Below are 25,563 nucleotides of genomic sequence, written 5' to 3' on the forward strand. Positions count from 1 at the left end.
AGCGGCTGGTCCCCTGGCGTTGCCAGCCTGTCCGGGCATTGGAGAGGAATAATCAGGGCAACTGGCTCAGACCCGGAGTTAGTGAGTCCTCAAGGAGCCCCAAGGTGACCGCCGAGGGACATTCGGCCCTGGCCCCTTCTCTTCCCGCTCCCTTCATGCCCCCATGGCCCCGGGGATCCCTGAGGCAGAATCAGGTCATCCAGACCCCTGGCTGGGCAGAGAGGTGCCTGCTCCCCTTTTCTTCCTGGTACAGGGGGTCCTCATAAGCTTTTTGTGCCCCCTCCACGGTCAGCAAGAGCTCCCCTTCCCTCCACCTCCCTCAAATCCACCAGAGCCTGGCCCTCCCTGGAGTCCCCACTCTCCTGGCTCCAGGCAGCTCCAAAGGTCCCCTCGGCTCTCCATTGGCACCGCGGTCCTTGGCCCAGGGTGAGGGCCCCAGCCACCCTGGCCGCCTGGCTGCCCTCCTTCAGCCCTCCTGCCTCCAACTGACAGCCCACTCCTGGGCCTCCCTGCCCCCAGTGACGAGTCTGCATCCCTCATAGTCTGGGCTCAGCTGCCACAGACCCAGCAAGGCCACTGCTGCACCCTCCCCACCATCACAGTCACTTTATTTCTTCCCTCGAGACTGTCGCCTGGATTGGCTCAGGGCTGGGACCTCAGGAGCGTGAGAGCTGGTGCAGGGTGTTGGGGGGTGTGGCCACCTGTGGATGGGGAAGGAGCACAGGGCGATGAGTGGATCAGCTTTAGTGGGTCAGAATTTGAGGGGTCACCAAGGCCTGGATCACCTGGTTCCCCGAGGAGGCCCACACCTTCATGACGGGGGGTGGGCAGACAGGGCAAAGGTTCGGAGGGAAGAAGTCTGGGCCTCGGGGACATGGAGAGTCAGGGTGACTCCCCATTTCTATCTTGCCCTGTTGGTACAACCCCCAGGTGTGCCCCCAGTCCCGGCAGTTCCAGTTGCCCCCGTAACGGTGCCCTAGTGGGCTCAATAGTGGTCCCTCAAAGAGATATGTTCGGCCCTGACCGGTTTGGCTCAGTGGATAGAGCGTCGGCCTGTGGACTGAGGGGTCCTGGGTTCGATTCCGGTCAAGGGCATGTACCTTGGTTGTGGGCACATCCCCAGTGCGAGGTGTGCAGGAGGCAGCTGATCGATGTTTCTCTCTCATCGATGTTTCTAACTCTCTCCCTCTCCCTTCCTCTCTGTAAAAAATCAATAAAATATATATTTTTTTTAAAAAAGATATGTTCGGCCTGTCCAGTGGCTCAGTGGCTGAGCGTTGAACCTTGCACAAAAGGTCAAGGTTCAATTCTCCATCAGGGCACATGTTGGGGTTGCAGCCTGTCCCCCGTAGGGGGCGTGCAGGAGGCAGCTGATTGATGTTTCTCTATCATCTATGTTTCTGTCTCTCTCTCCTTCTCCCTTCCCCTCTCTAAAAATAAATCAAAGTACATATATATATACTTTTATTGATTTCAGAGAGAAAGGGAAAGGGAGAGGGAGATAGAAACATCAATGATGAGAGAGAATCACTGATTGGCAGCCTCCCCCTCTCTCCCCTCTGGGGATCAAGCCCACAACCCGGGCATGTGCCCGCGGCCAGAATCAAACCCAATCCACACGCCGTCGCTCTATCCACTGAGCCAAACCAACCAGGGGGGAAGTATTTTTTAAAAAAATATATTTCACTGATTTTTGGCAGAGAGCTAGAAACATCGATCAGCTGCCTCCTGCAAACCCCCCGCTGGGGATGCGCCCGCAACCAAGGCACATGCCCTTGACCGGAATCGAACCAGGGACCCTTCAGTCCACAGGCCGGCGCTCTATCCACCGAGCCAAACCAATTAGGGCGGAAAAGTATATTTTTAAAAAGACATGTCTGTGCCCTAACCGGTTTGGCTCAGTGGATAGAGCGTTGGCCTGCGGACTCAAGGGTCCCGGGTTCGGTTCCGGTCAGGGGCATGTGCCTTGGTTGTGGGCACATACCCAGTGGGGGGTGTGCAGGAGGCAGCTGATCGATGTTTCTCTCTCATCGATGTTTCTGGCTCTCTGTCCCTCTCCCTTCCTCTCTGTAAAAAATCAATAAAATATATTTAAAAAAAAAAAAAAAAAGACATGTCCGCGTCCTAATGCCCACCGGCAAACTACGGCCCGCGGGCCGGATCCGGCTGTTCTATCCGGTTCTCTTGCTCTCCCCTCCGCTCCTTTACTTTGAATTTATATTAGTTCACACAAACACTCCATCCATGCTTTCGTTCCGGCCCTCCGGTCCAGTTTAAGAACCCATGGTGGCCCTCGAGTCAAGAAGTTTGCCCACCCCTGGAGACCCTGTGAATGTGGCCTCACTGGGAAAGGGTTTTTCCATTACGTCCAGGATCTTGAGGTGAGGTCACCCTGATTGCCTGGGCAGGCCTAAATCCATGTCCTCGGGCGGATGAGACAGACATCCAGGCAGAGGCCGTGTGAAGACAGAGGCAGCGCCTGGGGCACCAGAGGCAGCCGAGGGAGCCTGGAGCACCCACACCCAGAGGGACAAGACAGGGTTATCCTTACAGCCGTGGGAGGGGGCGTGGCCCTGCCAGCCTTGATTTTGGACTTCTGGCTTCCCGGATTGTGAGAGAATAAATTTCACTGAAAAAAAAGTCTCTTCTGGGATGTTTTCACTGGAAAAAATGTCTCTTCTGGGGTGCCCCAAATGTGTCCTCAGGTTCCCCCCAGGGCCTCCCCTGAGCGTGCCTCCCATCTTGACCTGGGCCAGGATGGTCCCTGAAGGGGGTCACTCAGTCTGTGGTCATTGGCTACAGAGGCCCCCCAGAAAGTAACACAGCCCTCCTGAGCAGGGGCACACAGCCCTGCCTGTGTCCTCTTCCAGCTCCAGCCTGTGGGTGTGTGCGGGCCGCATGACGGGGGAAGGGGCTGGCCGGGGCTGGAGAGAACAGGGGACGCTCCCAGCCCAGATCTACCCTCCTGTGCACATGCCGTCTGTGCCTGCCTGTGCCTGGGAGGATGGGAGCAGGGGTGCCGGCACACCCCGGGGACACAGCAAGGTCTTCAGGGTGCAGGTCTGTGAGGGACAAGTGGGCAGGGTGCCCACGTGTCCTGCTTGGTGCTAGCACGTGAGAGGTGGCAGATGGGTGGCTGGTCAGGGCGGGCCAGAGGGGACAGTACTGATGGGGGTGTGTAGGGAAGGTGTCCAAATGTGTGTGTGTTAAGGTATTTGTTTCAACAGGTGGGGGGTACAGATACATGCCTCTGTTCTCAAGGGGTACCACCTGTGCTCGGTCTGAGCCCAGACCAGTGGCTCTGGCACCGTTTCCCGGGGAGACGTCTCACGTCTGAGCACAGGCTGGCGTGGCTGGGAAAACTGGCCCTGCTCAAGGATGCCTGCTAAGGCAGTGTTCTCTCTTTTTTTTTTTCTTTCTTAATGTATTTTTATTGATTTCAGAGAGAAAGGGAGAGGGAGAGAGAGAATCATTGATTGGCTGCCTCCTGCACACCCCCTCCTGGGGATGGAGCCTGCAACTTAGGCATGTGCCCTTGACCGGAATCCAACCCAGGACCCTTCAGGGCAGGCTGACGCTCTACCCACTGCGCCACACTGGCCAGGGCCAGGCAGGCAGTGTTCTCTGCATCTCATCGATGGTGCGTGTGTTTATGGTGATAATTCCCGGCAGTGAGAAGGGCGGCCCCCTCCAAGGGGACTCCGAGCTGATCGTGAGCTGCTTGTCCAGTTCCTTCCCAGGAGCTCAGCAGGGCGCCGTCCCCCCACGTGGAGCATCCTCCTGGGCGGTGTCCTTATATCGCGTGGTCTTTGGCAGCTGGGTGTGTGGGTAGAAGGCCAGCACAAGTCAGGCTCCGAGCTGAGGGGACTTGCCACGCTGGGCCCCACCCGAGTGCTGCTGCTGTACTCCCCCACCCAGCCCTCGGCACCCCTCTTCCACGGCCACGGGCCCTAAGGCACAGAGAGGTTGAGAAACTCTCCCGAGGTCCCGCGATGGATACGCTTGGCGCCCAAGCCTGGCCTGGTGACACCCAAGAGGGACTGTGCTGTGCCAGCCACCCTCTCCAGACCCTACCCCTTGGGCCCACAGAGAGGGCTCACTGTGGGGGTCCCCGCCTCTCTGGCATCGTCTACTCTTCCTTTCTGCAAAGTCCTTTCCAGACCGAGTAAGGATGCTCTTCTCTCTCCTAACAAAACATAACTCAGCCCCCTGGTGGCCCCCCCTCAGCTACCTCCCCTTGCTGGGCCACACACCGCAAAGACGTGGTGCAGGCTGTCCCATTACTCCATTACTCGCCTCTCATGCTCTTTCTTGTGGTTAATCCGTGTCACCCAAGGAGATTTTCCCCACTGATTTTTAGAGAGAGCGGAAGGGAGGGGGAGAGACCCACAGAGAGAAACATCGATGTGAGAGAGGCACATCCATTGGGACTAAGCCTGCACCCAGGTACCTGTCCTTGACTTCAGTCAGCAGGCTCTAACCACTGAGCCAGCCAAACTGGCTAGGGCCCCATTCTCTCTAACTCCCTCCAGCTCCCCCATACCCCCCCCCCGTGCTGCTGTCCGGAGGGTCGCCAAGGGCCACCACCTGGCTCCACCCAGGCCCCTTCCTGGATGGCTTCCGGAAGCCCCAACCCCTGAAAAAAAAGCCCCAAGTGTGTCCTCAGGTTCCCCAGGGCCTCCCCTGAGCATGGCTCCCATCTTGACCTGGGCCAGGATGGTCCCTAAAGGGGGTCACGGAAGTGGCCTCCTGACTGGTCCCGCGGGCCCGCCCTCGCCGCTCCAGCCTGTTCCCAGGGGTTCCTATAAGCCAGTGCACGTCCTCCTGCTGGGACCCTCCAGCTCCCCAGAGCCTCTGGCCCTGCAGGGCGGCCTCTCGGCCACTCGGCGGCGCACGGGCCCAGCCACGCCGTTGTCCGCCCGGCTGGTCCTGTCCGCACTCCCAGCCCTCCTCCGTCTTTGTCAAGTCTGTCCTTGTCCCTAACTGCGCCCCGGTGCCACGCTGCTTATCGACCACAGCGCGAATCCGTTGGTCCCACACCACGCGGGGCACGGGGCACAGCGGTCACTGAGCTCTGGTGTGCACCGGGGCGGGGCCCGCGGTGGGGGGTGTCCTCGCCGGAGCCGCGCACAGAGGGCTCAGCCCGGCCCCGTCCGCAAGGGAACCGAGGCGCGAAGCAGCCGGTGGCCGAGGACGCTGGTGGGGGCGGGGCCTCGCCCTAGGGGGCGGGGCTCGGGCGGGGGCGGGGCCCCAGGTGAGCGGACGGCCGCTCCCATTCGCCTTGGGCGGCGGGCGCGGATCGGACTGCACCAGCTCCCGGTCGGGGGGGCGGCCCGGGACGACCCAGCGGCGGGGGCGTGGACACCCCAAGTTCTCCCCGGACCCGGGTCTCCGGGTGTGCGTCCTCAACCACACAGTGTTTCCAGCGCCCCGAGGCCCGCGACCGCGAGGAACGGCCTTCTCCTCCGCTTCAGGCTTCTCCTGCGCTCCCTTGTCTGTGGTTCCCGCCAACGGGCGGGGCGGGAGGGACCCGGAAGCCGGCTCGTGCGCTTCCGGGTCGAGGGGCGCGCGCGGCGGCGGCGGCGGCGGCCGGGCCTAGTCGAGACTCTTGGTCCGGTAGCGGCGAGCGCCCGGGAGCGGCCGGCGGGGCGCGAGGTTCCCGGGTACGTGCGGGGGCGGCGCCGGCCCCAGGGTCCCTGCCGCGTCCCGGCCGCGCGGTGGTTCCCGGGCGCCGCGCGCTTTGTCTGCGGCCTGCCGGTAGGAGCGAGGCCTGCGTCCCGGGCGGGCGGGCGGGCGGGCGGCGGGGGGGAGGCCTCGCGCCGGGGCTGGGGGGCCCCGCGGCCTGCAGGCGGGTTTCCGGGATGGCCGCCTTCCTGTCCGGGCCGCGGGGAGCCCCCGCCCCCGCCCTCGCCCCCGCCCTCGCCCTCGCCCCTTCCTGTGACTCCCCGCCCCCGCGCCGCCGCCGTCCCGTTCGAGCGAGCCGTGACCCTCCGCCAACTCGTTTCCAGCTCTCGGCCCACGTTGCTGCGTCGGCTGCGCCTGCGCCCGGGCAGGCCGGTGGCGTCCAGGGGATGGTCCCCTCGTCCTTAAGTCGCTAGTTTACGACAGTCTTTCGGGAGTCGGTGGGGCTCGCTTTGAGCCCAGAGAGGTTAAGGAGCCCGCCAGTGCCCCCCAGCACCCGGGAGTTTACAATCTGCTTGTCTGTCCAGCAGCCGAAGGGTGACCTGCCCGGTGACCCACAGAACCTGAGGCTCGGGTGAGGTTTGACGTGGGGTTCAGCACGTCTTTCCTCTCTCTGGACCTACGGGAAGAATGTTGAGTCAGAGCAGCAGTAGCTGCCCCTTCTGGCCCGTTCCCTGCACTGGGCGAGCCCCTGTGTGGCCCCTCGGTGGCGTCTTAGCTTTCTGGGGTTCCGGGCAGGGTAGTTTCCCGGTCTCAGCCGCCATGACAGCCGGCGAATGTAGAGCGGCCCACCAAGTCCAGGCCCGGCCCAGTTGCAGGCACCACCCTCCGGAGACTGTCCGTCCTTAGCAGTGGTCAGAATTGCGGCTGGTTTGGGGCCCTGGATTTGAAGAGAAGGGGAAATTCCTTCCTGCTTTAACTCCTGCCCCCCTGTGCCCCCAGAACTGGAGGCTGAGCAGCGGAACCACAGAATGCTGCCGGCACCCGAAAGGCAGCCAGAACCCCGGAGGGGGGCCGTGGGCTTCCCCGCAGAAATGGCCTCTGGCCGTGCTCTGGAACTTGGGCCTGTGGGAGCTGGCTGCTGCTGGCGTCCCTGGCTGGTGTCTTCCTTGGTTCTGGTGTAGGTGCTGGCTCCGGAAAGTACCTTTGGAGGCTACCCAGGTCCCTTCTCGGGGTGCAGCCAGCATGTACTGTTGTGTGATGATGCAGCCTCAGGACCGGGGCTCCCCTGCCCGGGTGCAGGGGTGTGCAGAGGCCTTTGGAGGGACAGCTAGGCCCGCGGGACTTTGCCCACAGATGCAGCCCTCCTCGAGGTCAGACGCCTTCCCTGGCATTTCTGGCAAGCCCCCTGTGCCAAATCCATCATGGCCTCCTTGTCCTCTGAGGCAGGCCCTGCCAGCGCCCCAGGGGAGAAGCCAGGTGCTCTCCGCTATGCTTTGCCTTAGTGGCTGTGAAGCATGGCCTCGGGGTGAGGACCTGGGAGGGCTGCCCCCCTGCTCTGGGGCTCCTCGCGGCCGCAGGTTAGTTACAAGCCCTCTGTGCCGAGCTCTGCAGCCCTGGCGCCTGTGGACAGGTGCGCGCTCCTGGGTGGGCCGTGGCCCTGTCACCTTTTGGTCTGTGGTCTTCAGCAGAAGTCGTGGCCAGGACGTGGGCGCAGGACAAGCAGGGTCCTGCCGCGCTGCCCGGGCACCAAGCACTCGGGGTGCAGACCCTTCCTCAGTGGGGCTGGGGCTGGGTTTCTTAACTTGGGGCCACTCGGCTTACGGGGCTAACAGTTCCGCCAAACCCTCTGAGGTTACTGTTCCCAGGTCCAAGCACATGTGGCCGTTGGCAGTGTCACCACATTCAGCGCCCGCTGCTGTCCCGGAGTCTGGAGCTTGGTGTGGGGAGCAGGCTGCTGGGTGTGAACTGGCCCCGGCCCCGGCCCCACAGGGGCTTGTTCCCGGGGAGCTCTGTGTGGTGATAGCCCCAGCCCGCTGCCTGCACCCATCATGGCCTCCTTGTCCTCTGAGGCAGGCCCTGTGGGGTCCGAGCAGGAGGGCCTTTGGCTCCTGGCTGGGCTCTCTGCTGGCCCAGCCATCCCCGCCCCGCCCCCCCCCCCCCCCCCCCCCGTTCCTGCTTTGGTGCTTCTGCCTCTGGAGAAGGGCAGGAGGCTGCCTGGCAGGAAGTGCGCTGAGTGGCTCCCTCTGAGGGGTCCTCTGAGGGTCACCTGATGGGAAGGAACCCTTATTTGGGGACCAGCGTTGGAGGCTCTGGTGAGGGAAGGCCGTCTGTCTAGGTCAGTGGTCGGCATACTCATCAGTCAACAGAGCCAAATATCAACAGTACATAGAAATTTCTTTGGAGAGCCAAATTTTTTAAACTTAAACTTCTTCTAATGCCACTTCTTCAACATAGACTCGCCCAGGCCGTGGTATTTTGTGGAAGAGCCACACTCAAGGGCCCAGAGAGCCGCATGTGGCTCGTGAGCCACGGTTTGCCGACCACTGGTCTAGCTCTTTGTGTTATCCGTGCAGAGGCCTTGCAGAGAGATCCGACAGGTGTCCCCCTTGGAGATCAGGAGCCCGAGGGTAGTGGACATGGTGGCTGAGGGGCAGAGCCTCACGTAGCTCCCCATGGCCCCCTGCTGCTCCGGGGAAGTTTCGGGCGAGCTAATGCTCCGGTTCCCATGGGGGTCTGGAGCAGAGACCCGCTGGCAGGCCTTTGCTGAGCGGGATCTGCCTGGGGAGTGCCCTGCTTCCCACCTAGGCCTTTTGGGTGACCCCCTGTCGAAAGCCCTGCTTCGCCTCAGCTCCTGACAAGCCGTTTCGTCCCCGTAAAAACCTGCAGCTCAGGCTGACGTGGGCTCGTTGCCGGTTGAGGTCGCACTGAACGGATCGGTAGACGAGAACCTGTCTTCCCTGTGTGCACAGCGCTGTGGCCGGGGTGCCGTGCCGTTCTCGCATAGCTCGGCCTCCTGTCCTGCAGACGGACGCGTGTCACCAAGGGTGCGACGGGTGGAATGGCTGCCGTTCTTAGCCGCTGGCACAGCTGGGAATGACGCCTCTGGTTCTTCCTTCAGGCGAACTCCCATGTCCAGCGATGGATGAGGACAGCCTGGACGAGCTTGTGGACCACAGCCTGGGGCCAGATGTCCGCCTGGGACTCGGCGCTGCCACCTTGGCCAGTGATGCTGGTGAGCCCCGCCCCTCCTGCCAGCACCACCTCTCAGGAGAAGCAGGGTGTCCCCCGTCCCGTGTCCCCCCCCCCCCCCCCCCCGCCCCGTGCTTCACCGCCACACGGACTCTTGGAAAGCTGAGCGCCCGCTCGGGCCGTGGCTCAGTTGGAGCGTTGTCCCTGCGCCAAGGCTGCAGTCCCATCTCCCTTGGGTGTTTTTCTCTCACATGGGTGTTTCTCTCTCCCTCCCTCCCCCCTCCCCCCCCCCCTCTTTAAAATGATTAGAAAGAAAAGCTGAGTTCCCTTTTGTCCTTGTCTGAATGATGTCTGCAGGACTCTTGGTTTTTAAATTGCAGAAGTGGTACATTCTGTTGTCTTACTTTTATTTTTTTAATGTTTTAAAATAACCTTTATTGTTGAGAGTGTTACAGATGTCTCATTGTCATTTCTAATGTAAGCAATACAGATGTAAATAGAGCAAAGGATTTTGCTTTTCCTACTTCTGTCCTTACCAGCCCCACCTCCCCACCCTGCCAGCAGCTGCTGCCCCCTGTCCCCCCCCCCCCCCCCCCGTCCCCCCACCCCCGCCCCCGTGACTGTGCCTCTGCGCACCCGCCCTCCTGCCTCGGTGTGACTGCCCGGCCTCTCTTTCCTGTCTTGGTCTAGAAGGAAGCAGTGACGGTGCCGGTGGGGGCTCTGAGGACATGGGCAGTGAGCTCAGCGACGCCACCGATGGAGAGGAGGAGGGGGACCTGGAGGATGGATCTGGTGAGCGCGCTGCCTTTGGAGCGGCTTCCTGGGTCTCGCTGTGAGGGCAGCTGGTTCTAAAACGTCCCAGTGACATTGTTGCTTGACCGTGCTGGCCGCTGAGGGGTGAGGAGCGGGTGGGGAGAAACGCCGTGCAGAGCGGGCCTTGTGGGGCAGTCCCGTGGGGTGTCCTCCATGCCCACGGGCGACGGCTTACTTCGGAGTGACACTTCCTTTCGGTTTGGTGACGCGATTTGCTAGGCCTCTTCTCTGGTGAGGGCAGGAGATTAAAATGTGCAAGAGCACGGAGCAGCCCTGACCGGTGTGGCTCAGTGGATAGAGCATCGGCCTGCGGACTCAAGGGTCCTGGGTTCGATTCCGGTCAAGGGCATGTACCTTGGTTGCAGGCACATCCCCCGTGAGGGATGTGCAGGAGGCAGCTGATCGATGTTTCTCTCTCATCGATGTTTCTAACTCTATTCCTCTCCCTTCCTCTCTGAAAAAACAATAAAATATGTTTAAAAAGAAAAAGAAAAGAAAATAGTCAATATTTTTTTTTTAAAAAAAAGCACGGAACGGGTTTCCAGGGAGATCACCTTCCATGCCTCCTGGAAGAACGAGCAGAGAGCTTGGTCCCCCCTCCAGGCCCTGGGTCTCGGGTGGACAGAGCACACCCTGGCCCAGGCTTCCGACCAGGTCCTCGCTGCTAGGGGCTCCTGCCTGTGCTCACTCGTGTTTTTTTTAAGATTTTTTATTGACTTTTTTTTAGCGAAAGAGGGAGGGAGAGTGAGAGAGAGAAATATCGATGTGAGGTTGTAACGTTGTCTGGCAGCTGCTTCCTGCATTCTCCCCACCGGGGATCGAGCCCGCAGCGGGGGCATGGGCCCTGACCGGGAATCGAACTAGTGACCTTTCGGTGCCTGGGACGACGCCCTCCTCCAGGCTCACCGCTTGTTGGCAGCAGTCAGGTCTGGTGCAGGGCTGCGGTCCGGTTTCTGGCTGCCCATTGGGCACTGTCATCAGCTCCTGGCGGCCATCTTCGGCCGCCCAGCAGGAGGGCCTCGGACCTCTGCAGCCGGCCAGGGAGAACGCGGTTGGAGGGCTCGGTTGGAGGGCTCGCCTGATGGTCGACCCGACCCGGGAGCTGCTCCGCCCGGCAGCAGGGTCCTGGGCGGTAGCGGTGGGCACCGGAATTGCCACGCAGAGGGACGAAGGGGTGGAGTCCTGGGACCGCGAGGCGGCCACACCTCTGGTCTGTCCTGTCTGTGTGCGCTGGGGTCCTGGTTCTAGAGGCGCTTGGGGAGGACAGAAAACTAAACACAGTGGCTGCGTGTTCCACCCGAGCGCCCCCTCACATCTCTGCGGGTGGGGCCCAGCCTCGGCCTCCGACCTGGGCGGCCTCGTGGTCCGCCTGGACCTGCGCTCTCTGCCCCAGGAGGGAAGTGGGGCCGCTGCGGGCAGTGTGGTCTGAAGGCAGACGGCTCTTTCACGCTTGCTCTGAGGAGGGGTTGGGAGTGTGGCCGCCGTTGGGGGCGCTGGCCTGGGAGTTGGCCTCATCATGCCCGCCCGTGGGGTCTGACTGCTCCGGGGCCGGGGCCGCTGGAGCCGCCCGGCCAGTGCTGTGCCCCTCGGCTTGGAAGCGGCGTAGGTGAGGAGCCGTTGCCAGCACCGGCGGGGCCGTCGGCAGGCCGGGTCCCCCTCGCTGCGGGGGGAGGGGGGGGGGGAGCCGGGTTCCCCTGCGTGGCGGTAGCTCACGTGTGTCTCCTCTTTCCCAAGATTCCGAAGACTCCGAAGACGATGACAGCGACGACGACGTGGACGCACTGGTGGCGGCAGACCCGCCGGGGAAGCTGGAGGCCAATGGCACGTGCGATTCTGACGACGAAGCGGAGAGCTGCCCGATTTGTCTCAACACTTTCAGGGACCAGGCCGTGGGGACGCCGGAGAGCTGTGCCCATTACTTCTGCCTGGACTGCATCCTGGAGTGGGCCAAGGTGAGGCGCTGCCCCGGGCTCGTGTCCGTGAGGGCCCGCCTGTGCCCGGCCCCGTGTGGGTCCGCAGGTGTGGGGCCTCGGGGCTCACTCACGCAGGTCCCGGCTCCCGCCTGCGCCGCTGGCTCTCAGGTTGTGGGGGACGCGCACTGCAGAGGCGGCAGGAGAGGAGGGCTCCCAGCAGGACGGGGACCATAGGGGCCAGCGGGGCTCAGGTGCGCGGTGCCGCGTGGTGGGGTGGGTCGCAGGTGCGGAGTCCCGGGGGCCTCCCCGGAGAGCCCCGAAGCCTGCGTGTCTCCTGAGGACGTCACAAGCCCTGCTCCTGCTCTTTCTACTCGATTGTGAGACTCACAGACGTGGAGGGTGCAGCGATGAGGTGGTGTGGCCTGCTGACGTGCCCTGGGGACCTGTTTCCTCTGCCTCGCTCTCCTCGCGCTCCCACCCCACCCGTGATGCCACACCAGCAGGGCACGGCCAGGGACTGGCTCAGCAGGGCCGCTGGAGGCAGGGTTAACCACGGCTCACAGCGGGAGCGCGCTTAGACGTCCGTCAGAGGAAGGGGCTGGGCGGCAGCTGAGAGCCGGGGGGGTGGCCCCTGGCGCCGGGAGTCTCCCACGAGGGGCAGTGGCGCAGGTTCCCCAGAGCCCGGCGCTCCGTGGGGAGGAACGCCAAGCGAGAATCGCTCCTGGGCGCGGCGCTTTGTCGTCTGTGGTGGCTACTCTGGACCTCGTCCGGGAACAGAGCCCGGGCCGTGGAGCTGGGCAGGGCCAGGGGACGCGTACACGGGGGACACAGCGGCCCCCCACGGGCAGAGGGGCTGCTCGGTGAGCGAGTGTGCGGCAGGGCAGCTCACACCGTGCCTGGCGGCCTCCTTGCCCTCCGGGAGCGTGCAGCAGGGGAGGGCCTTAAAGTAGACGGTGAGCACAGGGGCCGGCGGCACGCGGACAGCCCTGCGCACACCACAGGGCAACAGCCCTGCACAGCCCCGGAGGCCCACGTGGGAGGCGGAGCCACCAGCCGTGGGGTGGGCGGAGCCCAGGGCTGTGACATGTCCTCGCACAGTGAGTGCACTGGGACCCTGGGAGCCAGAGAACCAAATGCAAACGGCAGGCACGTCCGAGGGTGTGCACAGCAGCTCCGCCCTCTCACCCGCATGAGAGCCAGCAGGGAGAGGAGCTGCGGGCTGCCTGTGGGAGGCCCGGGTGCAGCCCCGTCCTGTGCTGGCCAGAGGTGCCCAGACCCCAGGGGGATGGGGTGCTGGGGGCTTGAGTGGGGCTGCCCCAGGATATGGGGCGTTATAACTCACAGTAATGAATGCATTGCGTTGTATACGGTGTATCTAGTAAAGGCGTTCAATAGAACTCGTGTGCGAAACGCTATTGAGGCAAGAAGATCGGTCTCTGCGACACATCTGCTGAGGGGACGTACTGAGACCTGGGAGCGGCCTCATGGGACACGGGCACAGGCTTTGAACAGGGAAGGGGCTCCGTGGCGTCACCTGTCCCCTGCGCGCCTTCTCGTCCCCTCAGCTCCCTTCTCGCCTGTGCACGCCGTGTGCACACGCCCGGCTCCCCTTCCTGCCTCTTCCTCGAGGCTGCGGCTCCTGCCTCGCGCTGTGTCCCGGCGCTCAGCTCAGGGCCGGCGCGGGGAGACGAGGCGACGTCTGGTTGGGTGTGGGGCGTGTTGCGGGCTCTGGCACGCGCTTGTGTGGAGTGGGACGTTAATAGTGCAGGTGGCCTGCAGGGTCCTGACCCCGTTTCTGTTCTCACAGAACGCCAATTCCTGTCCAGTCGATCGGACTCTCTTCAAGTGCATTTGTATTCGAGCCCAGTTTGGTGGCAAAGTGCTGAAGAAGGTGAGTGTCCACGCTGTGGGGAGCCCCCACCACTCGTGTTCATGACATGGTCTCTGTCTCGTGGGAAAGCACGCTTTCAAAATCGTTTTCCTGAGATGAGTGCGTACTGGCCCCACGCTTTGTAGAAACCCACCAATTGCCATTCGCAGCCGTGACGGGAAGCCCGTGGGTGAGGGTGCTGCCCTGTCTGTCAGCCGCGTGGGTTCTGGGGGGCGGGACATTGCAGGTGAGGGGCCGGTTCCCAGGCGCCCTCTCCTCCACAGCGCGCCTCCTACGTCTCAGCTGCCCTTGGCCGCGCAGCTACGGGAGAGGGGAGCCCCCTGGGCGCAGCCACGGGAGAGGGGAGCCCGGGCGCAGCGGGCCTGGGGGAGGCCGGTCCCTTGGGAGTGGGGCCGGGTCGGCTGGCTGCTCCGCTTTGCAGAGACTGGGGGGCCCGCGCCTCTGGATCGGGGGCGAGCAGCAGAGAGGCTCCAGAGGCACCGTAGACCTGAGCACCAGGGCTCTCGCTGTAGACCCGCTTTTCGTTACAAAACGCACAAAACCACAGGTGCCGGGTGCGTGAGGTGCACGTTTCTGCTGAGACCACATCCTTTCTCGCGCTCTGGGTCTGTGCTGCAGGGGGCAGCCTTGGCCCCGAGCCTGGGCCCTGGGGTGGGCATTTTTCCTGCAGGCACCTTCATTCCCTGGAGGCTCTGCCTCGGTGTGACGGGAGGTGCAGGGGGATTGCCCACCAGACGCGGGGCCTGCTTGTGGCCGCGGCCGCTGACCCCTGCGGGGAGCGTTGCTGGGTGGGGCTCGCAGGAGAGGCAGGGGCGTGTCCACAGACCTCGCAGCAGCCAGGGCCTGAATGAGGGCAGCTAGGTCCACGTCTCTGCTCCATCATGTGACCTTTTCTGAGTGGTTAGCAGCCGTGGGCAAACTACGGCCCGCGGGCCGGATCCGGCTGTTCTATCCGGTTCTCTTGCTCTCTCCTCCGCTCCTTTACTTTGAATTTATATTAGTTCACACAAACACTCCATCCATGCTTTTGTTCCAGCCCTCCGGTCCAGTTTAAGAACCCATTGTGGCCCTCGAGTCAAAAAGTTTGCCCACCCCTGGCTTAGGGCCTGCTGCCTGAAGGTTGCTTTCCCGTTCTCACAGTTGCCCGGGGTGTGGGGTGGGCTCCCCACTGCCTGCTCTGCGCGGGGCCCTCCCATGGCACCGCTTGGTTTTCGGTTTAATCTGTTTTTTTTTTCTTGATAAACGACCTTGAAACGGTCCCCAAACTCAAGACCCCCTGTATGCGTGTTAATTCCGAGCCTCTGGGTGGGTCTGCGGGGCACGGAGAAACCTTCAGAAGCTGAGGGAGCTGCTCCGGCCCCCACAGCCAGCCCTGCCGGGGGGAGGGGTCGGCACCACGTGCCCCGTGAGCAGCAGCCCTTCCGCCTCCAGGTGCCAGTGGAGAGTGCCAGGGCCGGAGAGGAGGAGGAGGACCCCACCTTCTGTGAGGTGTGCGGCCGCAGTGACCGGGAGGACCGCCTGCTGCTCTGCGATGGCTGCGATGCCGGGTGAGCGTGGCCCCCCCCCCCTGCTGGCCCGCCCGCAGCCAGCGTTGCTCACTGCAGCGGAGAAGCGGGGGCCCCAGGCCCGACGCGCAGGACGTCGACCGATTCGCTAGGGAGACACCTGGGACCCCGGGCTGCGTTGTGGTCTTGGACGCATGTGCGCCCGGTGCGGCTGGGCCCGGGTCTGACTGCCCTCCACTCCCGCAGGTACCACATGGAGTGTTTGGACCCCCCTCTGCAGGAGGTGCCCGTGGACGAGTGGTTCTGTCCGGGATGTGCCAGCCCCGGAGCTGCCGCCCTTCCTGCAGGTACTGCCGCCGCCTCGGCGACCACGCGGCCCAGGGCAGGGGCAGTCGGGCTGGGGCCGGGCTTCGGCGCTGCCCGTCTGGAGGGCCAGCCGCACCAGCGACCCAGCATCTCCCTTCTTCCCAGATGCGGATCCCGTGACCGAGGAGGAGGTCTCTCTGCTCCTGGTCGACGTGGTGCCCACTGCCAGCCGGCTGCGGCCTCGTGAGGGGCGGACCCGGGCCATCGCCAGGACGCGGCAGAGCGAGCGTGTCCGAGCCACTGTGAACCGGAACCGCATGTCCACTGCCCGGAGCATCCAGGTGGGTCTCTCCCCCGGGTCTGGGCACCGCCCGGCTTCAGGGCAGGCTGCCCCTGCAGTTGGGTGCCCTCCTGTGGGAGCATTGCTGGGCAGGGAGTGGGTGAGGGGACGGGGCACTTGGGTCTAGTGCTCTCATCCAGCGCCACCGCCACCACCGGCTCCCAGGGTGGACGCCTGCAGCCCCTCCCGGCCCGTGTGTCCTGGGGGGGTGGCCCCTCCGCTCCGGTTGCTCCTGAGCCTGCCTGGCCCTCCTCATCCTCCACCCTCGCCCTGAGCTTGCTCCCTGGAGGCCTCCCCTCCCCCCGGGCCGGTCCCCCCTGGGCTGTTCCCCCCTGGGTCCCGGCTGGTGGGAAGCACCACGGTCTGTGGAATCGAGAGGGTGATGCCAGCTGGTGGGGTGGGCCCAGGCTGTGCGTGTCCCCACAGCGGCCTGGCCGGGTCTCCTCGGGAGGGTGTGGGTGAGCCTGGTGCCCACCAACCCCACCTGCGTGCAGCATGTCCCGAGGTACCTGGTGTCTTCTCTGCTTGACGAGACCATCGAAGCCGTTGCCTCTGGTCTGAGCACAGCCGTGTATCAGCGCCCCACGACGCCGCGGGCCCCCGCCAAGCGGAGGAGGAAAACAAGTAAGCCAGGTGTGGGGCTGGCGCCGGCCCTGCCAGGGCAGGACCTGGTTTGTCTCTGCGCCCAAGTTCCCCGGGAGCCGCAGTCCCCACGGGGGCGCTCCCGCCAGGCCGGTGTGGGTCCCTCCCCCGCAGTGAGCGGCAGGGCGGTGAGCGACTGGACAGGCGGTGCCGTTCCCCACCACGGGCACCGCGGTAGCCACTGCTCTGCGACGGGCTGGCACGTGCGGCCTCTCCGCGGAGCGAGCTGTGGGGCATTGTGGCCCTTCCAGCGGGCAGCTGGGCGACGGGCCTCGGTCACACCGCTTCTCGGGTTAAGATTCAGCATCACGGCTCTTCTCGTGTCGTACGTGTGTGTCTCTTCTGATGTCACGGTTATGCTCCTGATGTGTGTTTCTCACTCGCTTCGCCCCCCTGCACGGAGGACGGGCTCTGAGTGGACGCTCCAGAGCTGCCCGCGTCCCTGTGAGCGTCCCGCTGGGACGGGCGTCACCTGGGTGAGGTGGCAGGTGGCTGTGTGTGGTTACGCCTTGTTGGCTGTATTTCGCTTGAGTTTTTGTTTGTTGGTTTGCTAAAGAAGTTCTGGCAGGTGTAGGTCAGCCCCGCGCTGCGGGCGGGCGTAGGTCAGAGCCGCACTGGGTGGGCGTAGGTCAGACTCACTCTGCAGGCAGGCGTAGGTCAGCCCCACACTGGGCCGGCGTAGGTCAGACCCGCGCTGGGTGGGCGTAGGTCAGAGCCGCGCTGCGGGCGGGCGTAGGTCAGCCCCACGCTGCGGGCGGGCGTAGGTCAGAGCCGCGCTGCGGGCGGGCATAGGTCAGCCCCACGCTGCGGGCGGGCGTAGGTCAGAGCCGCGCTGCGGGCGGGCGTAGGTCAGAGCCGCGCTGCGGGCGGGCGTAGGTCAGCCCCACGCTGCGGGCGGGCGTAGGTCAGAGCCGCGCTGCGGGCGGGCATAGGTCAGCCCCACGCTGCGGGCGGGCGTAGGTCAGAGCCGCGCTGCGGGCGGGCGTAGGTCAGCCCCGCGCTGCGGGCGGGCGTAGGTCAGAGCCGCGCTGCGGGCGGGCGTAGGTCAGAGCCGCGCTGCGGGCGGGCGTAGGTCAGAGCCGCGCTGCGGGCGGGCGTAGGTCAGCCCCACGCCGCAGGCGGGCTGCAGAAAGGGACCCGCAGGCCGCTCTGTTGTCCTCCCGGCTCGGCCCTGGCCTCCCTCGTCAGCACCCAGCACTTGCCCGCCCGTGCTCACAGCGTCTTCCCTTCCCTGTGGGTGTGGGCTGTGCGCCTGGCACGGGGAGCCGTTCCTGTCGGTCCAACCACAGCGCATTGTGTGCCGAGAGGACGAGCAGGGTGCCCACCAGCACAGGCAGCGTCAGGTGGAGTTCCGATTGTCACAAAGGCCACGGGTTCTACAGTGTCGGCTGTGCGAGCCCGCAGCCAGGGCAGGGCTGCTGGTGTGCGGAGCGTCTGCCGCGTGTCGACGTTCTCTGTCTCGGGTGTTCTGGTCAGCACTGCCTGCCGCGCCGTGGCCCGTCCCTGCCCGTGCGCCGGGTGGTGGGGCCCGGAGGCTCCCGCGGCTCGGGCTGGTCTGCTGGTTCTGCGTGCCCGCTGGGGGGGGGGGGCGGGGGGCGTGTTTGTCAGAGCTCGGGGCCGTGGACACACTGGGGCCGTGAGGGGGCTCACCTGCACCAGCCGCACAGCTTTGGGGTTTCCCCACCCTGGCTGGGCCTCTGCGCAGACCTCAGCCCCACGGCGTTACTCAGCCGCCCAGGGGGTCACACAGGGGTCAGCACCATTGTGAGCTCACAAACGCAGCTGCGTGCGGGTGGTTTAGGAGATGTGCCGGGGGTCGGTCCCGCTGCCTTCCTGGCGCCCCTGCTTCCCTGCCAAGGCTCCTGTGCCTCTCGGGTGCTGGGCCGCTCCTGCCACTGAGCAGCCCTGGCAGCTCCAAGGCGACAGGTCCGGCCTGAACGCTGGCTCACAGGGTGGGGCTGGGTGGGGTCCGTGAGGTGGCCCGGTTCTTGTCTCTGGTTAGACCCCAGGGGTGCAGAGCCAGGTCCCTGTCACTGCTCGCTGTCGGGTGTTCCTTCTGGTGGAACGCTGGGAGGCTGGCGGCTCTCCAAGCCGGGCCTGCTGTGCACGCCGCCCTGCCCTGGGGGCGGCAGGTCTCCAAACGGCAGTTGATTTTCCCACCGAAGGCTCCAGGCGTGAACGTGGAGGTCCCCTGCTGAGCCTTGGGGGGTCACCCTTCGGGGACGCCACGGGCGCGTGAAGCACCCACCCTCGGTGTCCTCTTCGCAGGACGACGGAGGAAAGTGCTGGGGAGGAAGAAGGCCCGGCCCGGCCCGGCCGTGAGGAGCAGGAGCTCGGGCACAAGGCCCAGGAGACGCCAGGGCCGCCGGAAGAAGAGGAAAGGACAAAAGCTAAAGGTAGGGCGCCGGGCCCTCCGCGGAGCCTGTGTCCTGGAACGGCCTTGCGGTGCGAGCCGCGCGGGGGCACGTCTCTGCAGCGCACAGGGCAGGCGGGCGGGCGTCCCAGGCCTGAGGGGCCAGGGCACAGGCAGAGCTGCTGGCTTGTGGGCAGGCTCCCTGGCGATACCTGGCTTCGGGGCCTGCGGGGCCGGCTGCCTTGTCCTGGCCGAGGCCCCGGTCCACCCTCACGGGCCTGGGACCTGCGGGGCCTGGTGGGGGGCCTGCAGCTCTGGTCTGGCGTGGACTCAGCCGCCGCTGGTGTTGCCAGCTCGCACCCAGATCCACGCGTCTCACGTCAGCGGTTCTTTCCCTTCGAGGCTGCTCAGAGCGAAGTCACAGCTCGTGGGCGCATCGCGCGGACGCTGGGCCTCCGGAGGCCGACCCACGGGGCCTGCATCCCGTCCGTGTTCCGGCCTGCGGACCCCTCCCTGGGGCTGATGCGTGCGGACATCGGGGCCGCCTCGCTCTCTGTGTTTGGAGACCCCTATGAGCTGGACCCTTTCGACAGGTGACTGCGGGGGGGCAGTGCCGGAGGCACCTCTGCAGAGTTGGGGAGCAAGCTGTCCCCTCCCTCCTTCCCAGGGTGACAGTGGGCACGCCACCCCTGTGGGGGCAGGTGAAGCCTTGAGGTCGCCACTAGTGAAATGAGGGACGTGACTCCTGCCCCAGGCACTGCATGCGCGCCCCGGCCCAGGGGGAGAGCCGCGCGGGCAGCACTGGGCCGTCCTGCTGGGCACGGGGGCAGGGGCCGGAGGGGCCTGTGGGCCTCGGGCCTGGGTCACCGTTCCCTCGGCTGGTGTCCTTCCTCCAGCAGTGAAGAGCCGTCTGCCAGCCCTGCTTCTCCTCTGAGCGCCAAGAGGAGGGTCCTGTCCCGCTCGGCCCTGCGGTCTCACCAGCCCGTGGCCAGGCCCGTCTCCATGGGGCTCTCCCGGTGGGTCTGAGGGCCTCCCATCCCCCCGGGCAGCGGTCCCAGCGTGGCAGCCATGCTGGCCGGTCTCTAGTCCCCAGACTCCCCTTGGCTTCCTGTTGGGGAGCGAGGGCATGAGGCCACGGGGCAGGCCCGTCTGTGGGGGTGCTGGGTGCTGGGTGGGGAGCCGTCAGCGGGGTGCTGGGTGGGGGCCTTGGGCTGGACCTGTTCTAATCTGGGAGCCTTTGGGGGGAAAGAAGGACCCTAACCGAACCCCCACGACGGCAGAGCTGCTCCGCTGCGCTCTGGACTGGGGTGCACCCGCTGATGTCATCCCGCCCCCGTTTCCCAGGGGAGCGGCCGGGTGGGTCTCCCTCCTGCGGGGGGGCGGGGCGGGGCCGGGGGCGCGATGGCAGGGCCTGGTCTGCACCGACAGGAGGGGCATTCCTGCCGCGGCCCCCGAGCCGGACGTGGACGAGGCCCCGGTCCCCGACCTGCTGGGCAGCATCCTGCTGGGGCAGAGCCTCCTCATGCTGGACAGCGCGGACGTCACCATCCACCGCGACGGCTCGCTCAGCGCCAAGCGGGCAGGTGAGGCCGCCTCCGTGTGGGTGGGAGCGTGGAGGGGCGGGGGCGTTTCCCACGCACAGAAGACGTAAAGGGGGGGGGGGGCGGTTTCCTCTCGTTGTCCCCCTCGTGTTCTGAGCAGCATTTACGAGCAGATAACTTGGGTGGTGACGGAGCCGCAGGCCCGAGGCCGCCCTGAGGCCTGTGTTCTCGGCCTGGAGCCCGCCACGCGGAGCCCTCCCGCTGATTGGGTCTGGCAGCTGGTGGTGGTGGGGTCCAGTGTGGGGACTGGGCAGCCAGTGACGACAGCGCTGCGGGGGCGGGCAGCCCTCCCACCCTCCCTCCTGTCGAAGGTCTGTCACTGGCTTGGGCACGTCCTGATCCCAAATGTCACAGGGGGAGGCGGAAGGAAAGCCCCACAGCAAGCCTCCCGCTGCCCAGGGCTGTCCCCCCCCACAGGGCTGTCCCCCCCCACAGGGCTCTCTCCCCCCCACAGGACTGTCCCCCCCACAGGGCTGTCCCCCCCACAGGACTGTCCCCCCCACAGGGCTGTCCCCCCCCACAGGGATGTCCCCCCCACAGGACTGTCCCCCCACAGGGCTGTCCCCCCCCCCACAGGGCTCTCTCCCCCACCAGGGCTGTCCCCCCCACAGGGCTGTCCCCCCCACAGGGCTGTCCCCCCCACAGGGCTCTCCCCCCCACAGGACTGTCCCCCCCACAGGGCTCTCTCCCCCCCCAGGGCTGCCCCCCCCCCCCCCCCCGCAGGGCTGGCCCCACCAGCAACAAGTAGGAGGAACTTGAGATGTACATGAGAAAGCCACGTGGTAAAGGCTAAGCAAGTCGTGGAGCTTTGGAGAGGAGGGAGGGCACCTGATGGCCATTTGCCTTTTTGTCTTTTAGCACCTGTTTCTTTTCAGCGAAACTCAGTCGGTCTGTCTGGAGGGGGAGAAGGCCCTGGGCCCCAGGACGGCCCCCAGGCCCCAGCACCGAGCTCGGGGCGCCTGGGAATCCTGGGGTCGCGAAGTCAAGGCAGGTCCACCACCTCCCATGTCCCTGCGCTCACGTCGGGGGCTCCGGCGAGACTGGACTCCTCAGCGACCCCTCGGCCAGGCCAGGCCCAGAGCTTGTGGAATGGGAGCAGTCCCGGTTTGAAACGGCAGGAGGGCCCACACGTTAGAGGCGGCAGTGAGCACGCCGGGCCTCTGGGACTCACATCTAAGATCTCGGACGGCGGCCCTGACTTGCCAGCCACGAGTGCCGTGCCGGGCCAGGCCCCGAGGCCAGCGCCGCGGAGAACAGACATCTCCCAGCTCCCCAGGATACCAAAGATGAGAAGGGACGGCGGCAGTGGGTGGGCGGACACAGCCCCCGTCCCCGCCCCTGCCCCTGCCGGCGGGCAGCGAGTGGACATCCCCAGCTCCTGCATCAGCCGGCTGACAGGCAGGGAGGGCCCGGGGCAGCCTGGCCTCGGGGCCCGCGCAGAGGGCTCACCCCGCGGCAGGGGCCCCCAGGAGCCCAGCGTGCACTCCGGGGGCGGCGCTCAGTCCCCTGCCCCGCTGGGACCCTCGAGGGGGAAGGGCGGCAGTTCAACCTTCGAGAGCTTCCGGATCAATATTCCTGGGAACACGGCGCATTCCAGCAGATTCTCTAGCCCTGGCTTCTGCCACACGTTCCAGCCCGTCGACAGTAAGGTGCAGAGGAAAGAGAACCCCGCCCCCCTTTTCTCCCTCAGGAAGACGAAGCAGCTCAAGAGCGAGATCTATGACCCGTTCAACCCCACGGGCTCGGACTCCAGCTCTGCAGGCAGCAGCCCCGAGCGCCTGGGCCCCGGCCTCCTGCCCTCGGAGATCACCCGCACCATCTCCATCGGCAGCCCCAAGGCCCCGCCCTCGCAGACGGTGCGCTGCGTCACCTCCTACACGGTGAAGACGGTCTTTGGGACGGAGCCCGAGTCCTCGCAGGGGCCTTCCTGCAGCCTGCTCCAGCTCCGGGGCGAGGAGCCCGCCGGGGGCCTGGACTCAGTCCCCCGGGTGCGAAGGCCATCCCCACAGGAGCCCTGGGAGGACGAGGACCGGCCGCCCCGCAGCACCTTCTTCGGGTCTGAGGAGCGCACGGTGACCTGCGTGACTGTGGTGGAGCCGGACACCCCGCCCCCCACCACCCACAGAATCGTGGAGCTGCGGTCCCCGTCGCCGTCCCGCTCCCGCTCCACGTCCAGCTCCCGCGGCCGAGAGAGAGACCAGAAGAAGCCGGCCTCCGCCCCGGAGCACAGGCAGATCCGCTCCCGCACCCGCTCCCGCTCCGGGGACAGGAGCTCCAGGTCGTTGTCGCCTCTGATGGGTGAGGACCAGGCCAAGCGGCCCCTGGCCAAGGCCAGGGCTCGGAGGTCTTCCAGTGACCGCTCCAGCAGCCACGAGCGGACCAAGCGGAAGAAGGCCAAGGACAAGAGCAGGGAGAGGAAGAGGGACTCCTGGGGCCGAGGCCGGCGGAGGTCCCGCTCCCGCTCCCGCTCAGGCAGCCCGGGAAGCTCCTCGCACGAGCACCGCGAGAGCAGGAGAAAGAAGAAGAGGCGGTCGGGGTCCAGGTCTCAGGGGAGGGGGTGCTCTCCCCCCAGCAGCCTAGAGAGGGCCCGGAGGCCCCACCGTCCTAGGGAGAGGAGCCGCGAGTGGCCCCGAGACAGGCGGGGCTCCCGTGAGAGGAGGCGGCAGAAGTCCAGGTCGCCCAGCCCGGAGCACAGGTCCCGAGAGCACCGGAGGCCTCGTTCCCGTGAGAAGCGCTCTCGGCCTCGCTCCCGCTCCCGCTCCCGCTCCCGCTCCCCGGAGAGGAAGTTGCCCGTGAAGGAGGCCTCCCCAGCACCCCCTCCCCAGGAGGAGCCGAGGCCGGGCAGGCAGAATGCGGCCGGGCTGCAGGCCTCAGCAGGAGCTAAAGCGTGGCCCGAAGGGGCTGAGGCCGACCAGGCCCCCCCAAAGGCTCCCCCTGCCCCAGAGGTGCCGGCTGAAGGTGCCCCCGAGGACCTGGACTACGTGGACTCTGTCGAGGCGGGGCACGTCTTCGACGACTTTTCCAGTGAAGGCATCTTCACGCAGCTCGACGACATGAGCTCCCCGCCCTCCCCAGAGAGCACGGGCTCGTCCTCGCCTGAGCGCAGGGTCCCACCCGCCCCCGCCGCACCCCCGGCCCGCCAGCAGCAGGACCACAGCCTGGCTGCCATCAGAAGGGAGGTGTCGCTGATCCACAGTGAGGACACGGAGCAGCCCCTGCCCTGGTCCAAGGGTCCCCAAGAGAAGGCCTCGTTCCAGCAGGACCAGGCCAAGGCCGCGGTGCCAGGTGCCCCGGGAGGCCCGGCCGGGGGCGGCGCGCTGCTGGGCAAGGAGGAAGGCCCCTGCCCGACCTCCGTGCTTCGGGCTAAAGCCCCAGTGAAGAGAGTCACCTGGAACCTGCAGGAGGCGGCAGGCGGCGCTCTGGCTGAGGACAGGGGCCTGCGTGAGTAGGGGCACGGGTGGGCTGGGCAGCATGGAGGGGGCACCTGGGGTCTTCTCCCCGGTGGCTCCTGGGCCTCTGTGGTCACTCTGGTCGGAGGTGGCTGCATCCAGCCTGTGTCCTTGTTGCTGGGGTGCTTCTCTGGAGTTTCCAGCCGGGAAGTAGCCTCCCGTCCTGGGTGGCCACAGAGCACCCACCTCCCCTGTGTTGGCCCTCAGGGACCCCACTTCACAGGCCCCAGCAGCCCCAGGAAGAGGCTTGGGAACCCGGAGACGGGGGCCTCGTGGTGGACTCCCAGCAGGCACCCTGCCCCGAGCCCCCTCCTGCTTACCCGCTTCCAGAGCCTGGCTTTCCCACTGTGGACCCTGCTCAGGTGGGTGCCGGGGCTGCGGGGAGGGCGCTGACCTTGCACACGGGCCACTGGGGCTGCGCCTGGCTGGGGCACTGGCCTCCCAGCTCTGCCCCTCTGGCCAAGGTTCTCAGACCTTCGGGAGGGGTTCAGGGTGTTGCCAGCCGAAGCTGCACTCAGCGGACTGTTCCTGCCCAGGTTTATGGCCCCAGCCTGCCTCCCGCCCTGGCTCTGCCCGCAAGTGTGCCGCCCTACGCACCGGTCAGCCAGCCCACCGTGCAGTTCATCCTGCAGGGCAGCCTCCCCCTGGCGGGCTGCGGGCCGGCACCCAGCCTGGCCCCAGTGCCCACCGTCCTGACCACAGCCTCCGAGCCAGCTGGCCACGCCGCCGCCACCAACAACTCCGAGGAGAGGACAGCCACGCCCCGGCCAGCCACAGAGAAAGCCAAGAACGAGGAGGTGAGACGCGCCGCTCCATCCTCCAGGGCCCGGCACAGCGGGAAGCGCCTGGCTCCCCAAGGGCCCTGCAGGCCTCGGCGCGGGCATTCACCCTGTCCGTCCCCGCCCCCAGTACCTGAAGAAGCTGCACATGCAGGAGCGGGCGGTGGAGGAGGTGAAGCTGGCCATCAAGCCCTTCTACCAGAAGCGCGAGGTGACGAAGGAGGAGTACAAGGACATCCTCCGCAAGGCCGTGCAGAAGGTGGGCGCTGGCACGGCTTCCGGGTCCGACAGAGGAAGGTGCTTGGGAGGAGTGGGTGGTGCTGGTGCCAGGGCAGCGGCCTCCTTGCTAAAGAGGCTCCATCACAGAGAGCGACACCCTGCGGGCTCTCTGGCCACCATGGTGTGACCCTCAGTGGCCCTGGGAGGTAGGTCCAGCAGGCCCCCAGGGCCCGGTCATGGCAACTACTGAACGCGTCCGGGTGTGAGAGGACCTCTGGGTAATGGTGCCTCCCCCTCCCCCAGATCTGCCACAGCAAGAGCGGGGAGATCAACCCCGTGAAGGTGGGCAACCTGGTGAAGGCCTACGTGGACAAGTACAGGCACATGCGCAGGCACCGCAGGCCCGAGGCCGGGGAGGAGCCCGCGGCCGAGGGCTGAGGCGCGCCTGGGCCCCGCGTGCCGTTGGGAGTGGCGGCGGCGGCGGCGGCGAGCTCTGGGGAGCCAGCACTGTGTCCAGGTTCCGGAGATCACTTGTGGTCTGTGCCCGCCCTGCGCCGATTGAACTGGACGTTACGTGTACATTGTAGATACACCTTCATTGTGTTCTAATTTATCAGAAATGGATTCTCTTTAGAAACTTCTCGTTGACTCAGTACTTGAAAGGGGAACCGTTTACTAAAGCGGGGACCTTGGATGGGAGGGGGCTGCCTGTCTCTTGTTTAGGGAACCCCCACTTTCTTTGCTGGTAACGTAATACAAATATGGCTCAAGTGTTCGTCCAACTCCGCGGCCTCGCACGGGCAGAGGCAGCGTGGCGGATGTAGGGGCCGGGGCTGGGCCTTGGGCACAGCACAGGGGCGGCTACTGGCCACTGAGGAAGACCAGGCGCCACGCTCCCAGCACATGTGGCAGGAGCAGGCGCCCGCGGTGCCCAGGGA

The 25,563-nt window shown here is 65.8% G+C and overlaps 1 protein-coding gene across 7 annotated transcripts; it reads left to right on the top strand.

The window, feature by feature from the left end:
- The first annotated feature begins 5,553 nt into the window (after positions 1–5,553).
- PHRF1 (PHD and ring finger domains 1) lies at positions 5,554–25,398 on the top strand. Of its 7 annotated transcripts, none has more exons than XM_080641876.1 (18): positions 5,554–5,663; positions 8,744–8,857; positions 9,505–9,606; positions 11,362–11,579; positions 13,348–13,431; positions 14,863–14,978; positions 15,183–15,283; positions 15,408–15,583; positions 15,990–16,206; positions 18,493–18,620; positions 18,980–19,170; positions 19,474–19,593; positions 20,006–20,160; positions 21,037–23,619; positions 23,835–23,989; positions 24,164–24,424; positions 24,537–24,665; positions 24,929–25,398. In XM_080641876.1, the coding sequence occupies exons 2-18, from the start codon at positions 8,764–8,766 to the stop codon at positions 25,061–25,063; spliced, it is 4,965 nt and encodes a 1,654-aa protein (XP_080498002.1). In that variant the 5' UTR covers positions 5,554–5,663; positions 8,744–8,763; the 3' UTR covers positions 25,064–25,398. The 7 variants fall into 7 exon arrangements, with proteins under 7 accessions (XP_080498002.1, XP_080498004.1, XP_080498006.1 ...); XM_080641878.1 differs by having other exon boundaries at positions 19,477–19,593; XM_080641880.1 differs by having other exon boundaries at positions 16,077–16,206.
- Positions 25,399–25,563: the final 165 nt, after the last annotated feature.

This window comes from Plecotus auritus (assembly GCF_963455305.1).
Source record: "Plecotus auritus genome assembly, chromosome: 9".
Classification (NCBI taxonomy): Eukaryota; Metazoa; Chordata; class Mammalia; order Chiroptera; family Vespertilionidae; genus Plecotus; species Plecotus auritus.